General features: G+C 40.8%; 1 protein-coding gene across 2 annotated transcripts in view; it reads right to left on the minus strand.

The window, feature by feature from the left end:
• Positions 1–13,165, minus strand: part of Ift88 (intraflagellar transport 88) — an 89,563-nt gene that overhangs the window by 24,762 nt on the left and 51,636 nt on the right. For both annotated transcript variants that reach the window (XM_052191344.1, XM_052191343.1), the window contains exons 17-22: positions 11,804–11,990; positions 9,831–9,939; positions 9,039–9,189; positions 7,825–7,940; positions 2,714–2,766; positions 1,210–1,275 (exon numbers count right to left, since the gene is read on the minus strand). In XM_052191344.1, the coding sequence (XP_052047304.1) occupies positions 1,210–1,275; positions 2,714–2,766; positions 7,825–7,940; positions 9,039–9,189; positions 9,831–9,939; positions 11,804–11,990 (682 nt within the window). The remainder of the gene's footprint in view (positions 1–1,209; positions 1,276–2,713; positions 2,767–7,824; positions 7,941–9,038; positions 9,190–9,830; positions 9,940–11,803; positions 11,991–13,165) is intronic.

Consider the following 13,165-nt stretch of genomic DNA (forward strand, 5'->3'; position numbering starts at 1 on the left):
ATCAGGCGGCACCATCAGAAACCTGGGCTCAGAAGACACGTGCTTTTACTGTAATGTGTTGCATGTGTTTATTATTTGTGAGTACAAAATGAAAGACTTTTCAAAGATGTTCTCTCTGCTGCAGTGCTGTTCTCAACACCTCCCACAGCTCTTAGTGACTGTCTTCACCATGAATGAAGACATTTCTTCTCAAGGAATTGCTCTTCGCTTTTTAACAAAAGTGGTAAAAATTATAAGCAATGACTTTCTGCTTTGTCTGACTCCAAGGCAACCCCGGATGAAACTGACAGTTTGGTGGTGACGCGCAGTGGATAAAGGTGGCTATTTTCTATTTTTTTAGACTAGCTTTTGTAGTTTCTGCTGTAATACTTTTCATTATCACTGTGAAAGGCTTCAAATGCACAGGACAACAAGAGGGGACACATGAATGGTCTGCACGTGCGCACGGTGGCATGAGTGTGCCTACCCACACGTTATATATCCATACTCCAATAAAAATCCTACAGATGCCTTCCCTATAAACATCACTGTTTCTATGAGCTCAGGCAGCAGGGGAGGACTTGAACTCTGACTGTGTAGCCCTGCTGCCTTCACCTCTCTGCACTAAGACACAGGTGTATGTCAGCACATCCGGTTGGTACTGTGTGGACATGTGTGGACGACAGGTGTGTGTCAGCACATCTGGTTGGTACTGTGTGGACATGTGTGGACGACAGGTGTATGTCAGCACATCCAGTTGGTACTGTGTGGACATGTGTGGACGACAGGTGTGTGTCAGCACATCCGGTTGGTGCTGTGTGGACATGTGTGGACGACAGGTGTGTGTCAGCACATCCGGTTGGTGCTGTGCTTTGCTCAGGCCAGGCCAGCCTTCCGCCAGTGAGCTGCAGCCGCTTCCCCCAACCCGCCAGTGAGCTGCAGCCGCTTCCCCCAATCAAATCTGTTCCTAAACCTTATCCTAAAGCTTGGGATGCATATTTGTTTAATAATAAATAGAATGAGTTATTATACTTAAACTCATCAACAACTAAATTCTATAAAAATTCATATTTATAGAGTCAAATGTTCTGACCAAATATAAACGTTTAAACATATGTACCACAACTAAGGCATCATTTACACATACAATTACTATAGCAAATTTAATTATCTACTAGAACACAGAATGTGTTCCTTACCTTCAAAATTATAAAATGAAAGGTCACTTACATTCAACATTCTCTGGAAATTTCCTGTGAATCTCTTTGTAAGTATCTAATGCCTTTTGGTAGTTACCTGTAAATAAAGAAAGAGGAAAATATAGTAGCTAGCTATATAGAATTATAGAAATTGTATTAAATTTAATAAATATTTTGGTCCTAATCCAAAGCATTGGTGTACTTTAACAGGTTAGCAGAAGGCATTCACGCTTGCTACAGCAAACACATATCATTCTTGGATCACTTCTGGGGGAAAATACACATATGATGTGAATGTGATGTCTCATGCCCGAGTCTCAGCACTAGCAAGCTGCTGCTGAGGAGAGGCCATCCTGACTACACAGTGAGTGTCAGGCCAGCCAGGGTCACACGGTAAGACCAGGCTCACAACAACAACAACAACAACAACAACAACAACAACAAAAATTGAAAAAATGTTAGAGTAGAAATAGTTGAAGATGAGTCCAGTGGCTAGCTTTAAGACCCACTGAGAGCTTGAGGTGTGGCTCAGGGTCCTGTACAAATGAATGTTCACCTCACACTCAAACTGTCCATCTGACAGGAGTCATGGTAGTGTTAAAGAGCGTGTGCACTTTAGGACCATACCAAGTTTGTAATGTATATCCATTTGGACCACCCTGAAGACACTGACAGGTACCAGGAAACCTCTCACACACAGGTGAACAGTGACTACCTCAGCCTGTACTTCCTGTGGGGTGATGGCTATCTTTTCCTGGGCATTTTATGGTCTATGGAGGCGTTTATAAACTTCCTCACATGGACCTTCTAGTTGAATCTCTGGCATACTAAGCTATAGGCACCATTAGGTCAGAATCATAAATCTCTGCACCTCGTGATCTTTGTTGTAATTATACATAGTTTCCACTGTTCCAGTTCTGAATTAAGAATCATTCAGGCCTGGGGCGGTGGTGGCGCACACCTTTAATCCCAACACTTGGGAGGCAGAGGCAGGTGGATTTCTGAGTTTGAGGCCAGCCTGGTCTACAGAGTGAGTTCCAGGACAGCCAGGGCTACACAGAGAAACCCTGTCTTGAAAAACCAAAAACCAAACCAAACCAAACCAAACCAAACCAAAACAAAACAAAACAAAAAAAAAGAATCACTCAGGCATAAAATGGAAATAGAAACTAATATAAAAAGATTATTTTGTGGTTAACTTTGAGAAACAACCTGTTTTTAGGGGAGTTACTTGAATACATTACTAGTCCCACCTTGAAGTCTGGGTGTACTCAAACTTGCTTTTAAATTCAAACCCAGTGCCAACCCCCTGCCCTTGTTCCAAACAAAACCAAAACACACCCACTTTGTAAGCATAACTTTTTCTGTATGTAGTAATTATTATGTTCTTTTACATGATATGATTCAATTATGTGTAGTTATTTAGAAAGCTAATGTTTAATAGCAAACATTCAACTGGAACACATTTATATTAATAATTACTTAAAAGAAAAGACACAAAATAAGTAAGAAATTTAAAAAGTCAAAACATTTACCACTTCTTCTAAAACAGCTAGCTACCATCAGTTGCCATTTCACTTGTGTGGGTCTGTAAAAGCAAGAAATTAGTGGAAATTAGAACAAGAATAAGGAGACCATGAATCATTCTTTAAGCTTTCTACCTCTAATTCCTTCTGACCTTTTGCTTATTTAATCTGTATTAATAACATAAAGGCTCACATATTTAGAACCTAAAAAAACAACTAACCCTAAAACAGCTAGCTACCATCAGTTGCCATTTCACTTGTGTGGGTCTGTAAAAGCAAGAAATTAGTGGAAATTAGAACAAGAATAAGGAGACCATGAATCATTCTTTAAGCTTTCTACCTCTAATTCCTTCTGACCTTTTGCTTATTTAATCTGTATTAATAACATAAAGGCTCACATATTTAGAACCTAAAAAAACAACTAACCCCGCCCTAAGATCTGACTGAGGAGCAGCCTAGGGGCCTAGTTAACACTGCCTTCCTCCAAATCTCCCCTCTACTGACCCAGTGGCTTTCAGATAGCCTCCAGAGGCCACCCTAGTTTGATGGCAAGCTTCCAGCTTTGGGATTAGACAGAGCTGGGCCTCAATTTCAGCACTGCTATGTGACAAATTATTAATTTTAAACCCACTGCCTGCACACTTACCCTCTGTAATCTAAATAAAATATGTAATAAAATATGCAGGCCTTCTCCCTGCCACTTGCCATCTTCTCCCCCACCTGCCATAGCTGGGGCTCTACCCTAGTCTATAGACCTTCCACCCCTCTCTGTCTTTCCAGTCCTCTTCCTCTAGGCATTGTAGAACCTTCAGCTTCTGCAAATCTAGGCAGGAGCTAGACCCCAGGTCACACACACTCTCTTCCTCAGAAGAGCCTGTCCCAGCCTCTGGTGTCCTTTCACAACCTGCAGAGTCGACTGTCCTACGTCAGCTCCTAATACCCTGCTCTTGGCACTGCTACCACACAGGTCTCTGAGCACCAGTGTCACCCTTCCTCTTCATATTGGAACTTCCATCTGACTTCCACGGCTGTTATCTCAAGTGAGGGAATATGCACCCACTTCTGCTTCCTTTGGACGCCTATCTAGGAGCAACATGGCTGAGTCCTATGGTGATTACCATACTGCTAGGTCCTATGGTGGGTCTAATGTTTCTTTTTAAATATTTGCGAACTATTTACATGAAATAACATTTCACCTTTTCATTAGCAATCTGCCAAAACTTTGTTTTTCCACATCCTCTTCACACTTGTTACCCATTTCCAGAGCTTTACTCTGGCACTTTGTTTGTTTTAGTCCAGGATGTGTATGTGTGTGTGTGTCTATGTGTCTGTGTGTGTCTGTGTCTGTGTGTGTGTGTGTGTGTGTGTGTGTGTATATATATATATATATATATATATATATATATATATAAGCATTCTTTGAGCTAGGAATGTTGGCATACATCTTCAATCCCAGCATTAGGAAGACAGGAGCAGATCTCTGTGAGTTCGAGGTCTACATAATGAGTCTCAAGACAACCAGGGCTACATAGTGACACCTTGTTACCCTCATTATTTTTTAATTCTCTGAGAATTTCAAGTATGTAAGCAATGAAACATGATAATCCTATCCCTATGTTCCCCCCAACTTTCCCAGGCCCCCTACCACACACCCCACTCCCAACTCCTATCTTCTCTTTAATACCTTGCCAGTCCAACATGCTGCCTGCATGGCACGTGCATGCTATGACTTGCACACCCCAGTGGGATGGAGACACGCATCCTTGCATATGCTTATCTGCAGTTTGTAGACCATCTTTGAAGAAAAAAAAGTCTTCAAAAACTTTGCTGATTTTTGTTATTGTTGAGTTGCAGAAGCCCTTTTATATATTTTGGGTAATGACCTTCTATATGGGTTGCTTTTGTTTCATTTGATAAGCAGAAGATTGAAATTTTGATGAAGTGTAATTGTTTATGATATCATTTCTAAGAGTTTTGCCACATTCAATGGAATAAACAATTTTTACCAAGAATTTTGTATTTTATAATTTTTAGCCTTACATTGATTTGGTCTTTAATACACTTTAAGTTAATTTTGTTTATGGGGTAAATGTTTTATGTGGTTGTGATTTTGAGATGAAGGACTGATTTGTAGCCCAGTCTAGCCTCAAAAATATAAGCAATACAACCAGGAGAGAACATCCTATTATAAATATTACAAAAAATTAAATTGAATCAAACTACTTGCCAATTGTCTGTAATATATAAGGATCTATGTGACAGAAGAATGAATATTTCCACTCCTTAAAAGTTTATATTCTGCCGGGAGGTGGTGGTGCACTCCTGTAATCCCAGCACTCGGTGGAGGGGGGAGGGGCAGAGGCAGGCGGATTTCTGAGTTTGAGGCCAGCCTGGTCTACAGAGTGGGTTCCAGGACAGCCAGGGCTATAAAGGAAACCCTGTCTCAAAAAAAAAACAAGTCCAAAAAACCAAAAACCAAACCAAACCAAAACAAAACAACAAAAAAAAAAAACCCAACCAACCAACCAAACCAAAAAACCAAAAGTTTATATTCTTATGGTAGAGGCAGGTTTTATATAATAAATACTTAGCACATATAACTACATTATTATGTATCAGATGTGTACTGGCTGGTTTTGTGTGTCAACTTGACACAGGCTCGAGTTATCACAGAGAAAGGAGCTTCAATTGGGGAGGTACCTCTATGAGATCCAGCTGTGGGGCATTTTCTCAATTAGTGATCAAGTGGGAGGGCCCCTTGTGGGTGGTACCATCCCTGGCTGTGCTCTTGGGTTCTATAAGAGAGCAGGTTGAGCAAGCCAGGGGAAGCAAGCCAGTAAGAAACATCCCTCCATGGCCTCTGCATCAGCTCCTGCTTCCTGACCTGCTTGAGTTCCAGTCCTGACTTCCTTTAGTGATGAACTGCAATGTGGAAGTGTAAGCTCAATAAACCCTTTCCTCCTCAACTTGCTTCTTGGTCATGATGTTTGTGCAGGAATAGAAACCCTGACTAAGACAAGTTGAAAATAAAAACATATTTTACACATGATTTAGCATACAGGAAAGGTAATTATAGTGCACAGTACAGAAAGTACATGATCAAAATGAGAGAGAAACTGTAATTACTGTACACTGAATGCCTGTCACATAAAGAACATACGAGCAGAAGCAAATGAAGGTAAATGCAGAGAAAGCTAGGAGGAGAAGGATGAAGGGGCTTTGCATGGAAGACACCCATTTTCAGGGAAACTGAAGCATAAACACAGAGGCACTGCAGAGCTCCGAGGAGAGGGGGAGACAGGGAGACACAGACGATGGGGGCAGTGCTCACGGGACACAGATTTATATGGCATCCGTTTACCAGGCCACCAAAGTTATCTGAAGAGCTATTCCCAAAGAAGAAATGGTTACATCAACCCAAGACTAAAACCTGGGAGAACAGACAGGGCAGCACAACAAGAGAGGAAATGGAACTGGAGAATACCATGAAGAGAGGAAATAGACATGACCAGTTAGACATCCAGAGGCCATGTTTAGGAGGAGGCTGAGACGGAAAGAGAAAAAATGAGGAAGGGGACTGAAAGCTTCAGTCTCTCCAGGGAGGTCCACTCTAAAGTGGGGAGCCTGGATCTCACGGGGAGAAGTTATGTGGGACAGCTACCTCATGGAAGAGGGCTTACTGACGCCAACGTGGTTAGCGTCGGGTGAGATCCACATGAGCTAACTGCAGAAGAGCTGAGGCTCGGTGGAGTTAGTGCAGTCAGCGTGGATGAGGCTACAGTGCTGATGAGATGGCTAGAAAGACGAGCTGGACGAAAGGGCTGACTTGCCACACTTTTTCTTTTAGCTTTGGAAAATAGTTTATAAAAAATAGAAAGTTAGAAAAATAGAAAAATGGAAAATTTTGTTTTAATAAAGCAGACTCTTCATTTAATCAAGCCAATTTAATCTAAATTATATTTATCTTATGACAGTAAGGAAGTTACTTAACCTCATTATTGTTTGCTTATTTATTACATTTATTTATTTATTTATTTATTTATTTATTTATTTATTTATTTATTTATCTTTCTACCTGTCTATTTTGTGTGCGCGCGCGTGTGTCTGTGTGCATCTACATGCCTATGCGCATTCCATGGCACACGTGTGGAAGTTGGAGGACAGCGACAGGAGTCAGTACTCTCTACTGTGGGCCCTAGGGATTGCCTTCAAGTGTCAGGCTTGTTGGCAAATACTTTTTACCTGCTGAGCCATCATCTTACTGGCTTCTTGGTTCTGGTTTCCAGATCGGATCGCATTCTTTAGCAAAGGCTAGCCTCAAACTCAGGGAAAATCCTCTTGCCTCAGTATCCTGATGCTGGGATCCCAAGCCTGAGTTACTATGCTCGTCTAGGGATGACTATGATACCATTTTATGGGCTGCATAAAATCAGAGTGAAGGACGGAACCACATGGAGTGCGCCTTAATGAGGAATGGTCTAATGGCTAGGCTAGGGGACGATTAAGTATAATAAGTGTAACTTAAATCATAAAGATGTTCTTGAACTAAAATTATTATTCTAATATTGGTAATTAGTTTTTTAGTTATCAAAATATTTATATGAAACCAATGTAATAAAAAGTAATTGCCTAATATAAATTCTACATAAAGATTACTTAAATCTCTGGGCCTTCCGCTATCCTTCCAACGATTCTAAGTTACAGCTTATCTCATAATTTAATATGGCCGAAGACAAAGCAGGATATCACACATTCATTATGTTTGAATCAGATATGTGAAAAACATCTGATGTGAACTTAAAAAATTAAAAAAAACTTAAATTTTAAGTTGTCCTGACTGAGAAAGTCACTTTCTGATTTGGAAACAAATTCTATTTGCTCACTGAGGTACGAATAAGGAAAACAGATAAAGTATATTATAAAAGGTATTTAAAATTCCTATGTAATAGAAAATATATTGTCACAATAGAGACAAAGAAAAATGTACAAAATACAAGAAAATGAAAATAATTCATTAAGATATTTCCATGAATTTATTATGCTTACCAGATGCTAATTTTTTAGGGATAAAAATAGTCTTACTGTAAGATATTAACTAAATATAACATTCAGTCACTTACTGTATAAGGGAAGCTCTTTCAAAGTACTGAATGGCTTTCTCGCAGAACTGGGTATCAATGTAATAAGCGCCAAGCCATTCAATGACTTCAATGTTAGAAGGGAAATACCTGTATGACTAGAGAAAGTACAGAAGGTGGCAGGTCAGCTTCAGGGGCAATGCAGATATATACCTAATTAATTTATCGGTTAGGCTCACTTATTTATAAAAAGTATGAGCTATCAAAAGAATATTATACGTTTTAAAACTATACAAGACTTAAAAAACTTAGGCATACTTGACAGTTTTCAGTTAGTTATGAGCAAATATTTAAAAGAATCAGGTGATGCAAATCATGGTTTAAGAAAATGAGATAGGGCCGGGCGTGCACTCCTGTAATCCCAGCACTCTGGGAGTCAGAGGCAGGCAGATTTCCTAGTTCAAGTCCAGCCTGGTCTACAGAGTGAGTTCCAGGACAGCCAGGGCTACACAGAGAAACCCTGACACAAAAAACCAAATCCAAAAAGCCAAAGAAAGAAAGACAGAAAGAAAAGAAAGAAAAGAAAAGAAAGAAAGAAAGAAAGAAAGAAAGAAAGAAAGAAAGAAAGAAAGAAAGAAAGAAAGAAAGAAAAGAGAGAGAGAGAGAGAGAGAGAGAGGAAGGAAGGAAGGAAGGAAGGAAGAAAAGGAAGGAAGGGAGGAAGGAAGGAAGGAAGGAAGGAAGGAAGGAAGAAAGGAAGGAAGGAAGAAAAGGAAGGAAGGAAGGAAGGAAGGAAGAAAAGGAAGGAAGGGAGGAAGGAAGGAAGGAAGAAAGAAAGGAAGGAAGGAAGGAAGAAAAGGAAGGAAGGAAGGAAGGAAGGAAGGAAGGAAGGAAGGAAGGAAATGAGATAGGGGCTGGAGAGAAGGCTCAGCAGTTAAGAGCACTGACTGCTCTTCCAGAGGACCCAAGTTCAATTCCCAGCAACCACATGGTGGCTCACAACGGTCTGTAATGGAATCTGATGTCCTCTTCTGTCATGCAGGAATACATGCAAACAGAGTGCTCATATACATAAATAAATAACTCTTAAAATGAGTTAGTATTTTCTATTTTCACTAAAATGGATCAAAACTATAGTTTAAAACTGTTTTAACTAAATCATTATTAGTTTTAGACTAAAAAGCCTTTCTAAAATGTTAGGGCCTGCTTCTTTAAAACAACATCAGAAACTGGAAGGAAAGTGAGACGGCGCACCTACCTCATAGTAGTACTGGAAGGCCTGGGACTTGTCTCCCTCACTGTCGTATAACTCTCCCAGTTTAGACAGAGCTTGGGAGTCAGTTGGGACAACGCTGATCAACTGCATCAGCCATTCAATAGCTTGATTGGGATCTTCCATTAACTCGTATCTTGGACAATGTCAGTTAAGAAATCAAAGTGCTTTTCCAATATAGTAAGAGGCATTAAAAACATTACCTTGTGCCTGCTTTCTAGCAGTGAGTGGGGGAACCAAGAAAGCTCAGTGTTCAGGCAGCTGATGTGACAGCAGGGCCTCCTGCAGCGCATGTGCAGAGCCCCACGCGCGGGCTCTCACCCTGCACACGGGCACACAGCCCATGAGTGCCGATGAACAGGCCACTGCACGGAAGAAGTGTGAGGATAAGAGTTTTCAGAGAGCTATGTTCACTATTTCTATACACCCCAAAGCAGCAATACTAATTAGTTCTCAATATCCTACAAGAATCAGAATCCGATACCAAAGTGTTCAGTTGATTTTCAGTCAGAGCTAGGTGTACTAAACATGTCTTCAATTCCTTCAATTATTTTTTTTTAAGTTAACAACTTATTTTTTAATTTTTCAAAGTTTTTTTTTAATTTAACTAATTCTTCTTGGGATTCAAATGATCTTTTACTAACTGAACTACTTATAGCAGTTTCATCTGTTAAGTTACCCTCATCAATTATCTCCATGACTAATATTATTTAATAATTAATATTCAATTTCTAATTGAGGTAATTAATAACGCCCTTCAGTTTTCAAGTGAGATACACATTTGCTATCTGGCAAAGAACTTGAGCGCTGTTCCGAAGGATTGCATGCAGTTTCAGGAAGGAGTCCAAGGCTTCGTCCAGACGGTTCAGCTTCTTATAGGTGAGGCCTTGAGAAGAAAGAGAACTGCAGCGTTACTGAGAACTGTGGTCAGGGCAGCAGGATAAATGTGTAAATGTATGCAAAATTCACCCTGAAGAAAAAATGAAAGTGAACTGAGGATTTTTAAGAAAACAAGAGGAGGTAAGATTTCTCCAAGCAGATGGACACGCTACAGAGCGCTCCGTGAGTTCTCAAGTGTGTGGTGGGGGAGGGGAGCACATCAAGGATAGCAGACATGAACCAACAAGAGGCTCAAAAATGGAATAAATGCTTCAGATATGAACCCAGCTATAAATATAATTAATAGATATTCAATGTCAGTGGAGATGAAAGGATAAATGTGATACTTGATTGTTCATGTTAGGAACAAACGTAGGTCCTTATTTCATTACCAAAAACAAATCAAAAGGCATAATAGTAGAAGCGAGGATAGTTAGGAAGAGGAAAGGGCTCACAGGCATGGAGACATAGAGAGGGCAGTGGGACTGAGGAGGGAAATATGATAGAGATACATTATGATCATGCAAATGGCATAATATATATAATATATAATTATGTATGATTAATACTTACTAATAAAATTTTTAAAAAATTCAAAATTTACTTTTAAGTTAGACAGGAAAAATAAAGCTGTAAGAATCTAAAAATATCTGAAATTCATAAAGTAAAAAAGAAAAAAAACAAAGCAGCATCTAAATAGGCAGCTAAGCTCTTCTAGGAAGGCCTGTGCCCTTCTCTTTCCTATGCCAGTAAAACCCTTCCCAGATCTCAAATGCCACACGCTCACTCCTTCCTGCCATCTCTTAGCAAGGTGCCTCAACTAGCTACTCCCCAGGCCCTGGCCGCAGCTCCAGGTCGGCAGCCGGTCTCTCCCTTTCTGCCGTCTCTTGGCCATCAGTCAAAGGGACTGCAGGCTTTGTAAGTAGGGGCTGGGGATCAGAACTCAGGTTCTCCTGCTTGTGCGGCAGCAACTATCTGCCCAGTGCCCTCTTCCCTAGCTTTTACCTGCAAACTGCTAAACAGCAGGAAATAGTTTATAAGACCGGACAGCCAAAGAAAAGTAACAACATAAAAAAGACAAAAAATAAAGCAAAAAACAAACAAAATTCATAATCAAGTAATAACACATGCAGAGAGAAGCATAATTTAAAAGAAACATCAGTAACTAAAGAAACGAGTTCAGTATTAAATACATGTATTTGTTTGGAGCACCTTGGGAGCAATAGTGCCCATATCTGGCAACCTCTGAAGGACAGGAAGGGGATGAAGAGGGGATGGGCTTCGTGACTTGTAATAGTATAAATAGTACAAACAAAATCTGAGAGTGTGGAGAAGTGGGTCAGCAGTTAGGAGCACGGGCTGCTCTTCCACAGGACCCAGGCTTGGTTCTTGGTACCCACGTGGTGGCTCACAAACATCTATAATTCCAGTTCCAGGGGATCTGACACCCTGTTCTGGCCTCCGTGTATTCCAACCACACATGTGTTGCATAGACAGACATGCAGGCAAAACACCCACATGGATAAAGTAGAAAAAAAAATTCTGAAACATATTTGTTAAAATGTGTCAAACTAGAACACTAAACACTTAGTGTATTTGACTTTTTCTTTTTTTAATTAAAAAGAAAGATGGGTTTTTTTCCTTCTACCTATTTGGGAAAAGTTTAAAAACATCATCCCATATCATCGGAAACTTGGGGAACATAGTCTTCTAACTGTGATGGATATTAGAAAAGTCTTCTTGGAAAGCAACATAACACTGACCCAACTTTACATACCATGACTTTTGAATTATCAACTCCATTTAGAATAATTCATTACTCTTAAAAGAAGGCAGACAGTTCCTTCTGCAATTTGCCATACTGAACTTACCAATGTTATAAAGTGCTTCAGTACAAGAAGAATCATTTCTTAGGGCCTCTTTGTAGAACTCAGCTGCCTTCTCATAATCGCCATTTGCAAAAACTGTATTCCCTTTATTAGTGAGAGCTGATGGGTTGTATCTGTCTGAGTTCACAGCTAAATCTGCATAGCTGCTGGCTTGGGCAAATTCGTTTTCCTAAATGAAGTATAAAAGAGACTTCATTTCTTCAGGTCTCTTCAGACTGTTCAGAGATTACTGAAATGATTCTGAGATTATAAATGATGGCTTTCTGAGATAAATAATGATGAACAAAACAAATATTTTAAATATCTTGGTTTTCCCAGGCTATGTGTAGTTGTCAAGCTCAAACAGCCAAGCTTCTCGTGGCTGGCTTTCCTAGTCTTCTGGTTTGATAACAAGAGCATTTACACGTAGGCGGTTCCATGTTCAACGCCCAAACCCGTGTCCTCATTTGCTGTGCACTGCCTTCCCACCTGAAGCACTGAAATAGCTGGAAGGGCCTCAGCTGTCCCCTGCTCTGCACCTTGCTGTGTCACCCACTAGGTGCCTGCACTGACAGCCAGAAGCTTGATAAGGACCTCGTCATCATTCATGTGAGGCCTGTGGATGCCCTCTTTCACTGTGGCACAGCCATCTGTGCCAGGTCAGCGCAGTGAAACTGAGAACCCCTTTACAAGGCCCAGCTCAGGGCAGGCGCTTCCCAGCGCTGGGCAGTTCCCACCATTGCCTCCCTCCTGGATTCTTTCTTCCTCTCCACAGAAATTCTGGTCCACTAGCACACAGTGCTCTCCTTTATCTTGTCCCAGTTTCTGAAAATCTGTATTCTTTCTATTTCCCTTCCTATCCTGGACACTGGATGTCAAGTGGGAGCTTTGTGTATGGCCACTTCTACATGGTGTGTTTGTAAGGCACCAGGTATTAACCATCTGTTGCTTTTAATGGCTGACTAACGTCCAGTGGACGGATAGACCACATGTGGTTTACCCTTTGTGGCTGGTGCATCCTCAGGCTGCTGACCTTCACCTTTGGTTGTTATGAAATGCTGCTGTGAACATCCATGTGTGAGTCTTTGTGTGCACTCTAAATTACAACTTATACAGAAACTGGTACCACGAAGTAGAATGCAGCTGAGAAAAAACTAAAATGTATTCCGTTGTCTTCAGAAGAGGGCTGCTGTGAGGGCCGCAGGGGTGAGGAACTCAGTGGAACCTGCAGAGGTGGGAAGGAGCTGCTATGTGAGGCTGAGTAAAGGGCAAATCGAGTCTGTCGTTGGAAGGCAACTGGCATACGTGGCGCCCACCTACTTTCAGGAGTGCCAGTGATTGGCATCTAGTAGGCACTCAATGAAT

Source organism: Apodemus sylvaticus, chromosome 8 (genome assembly GCF_947179515.1).
Source record: "Apodemus sylvaticus chromosome 8, mApoSyl1.1, whole genome shotgun sequence".
Classification (NCBI taxonomy): domain Eukaryota; kingdom Metazoa; phylum Chordata; class Mammalia; order Rodentia; family Muridae; genus Apodemus; species Apodemus sylvaticus.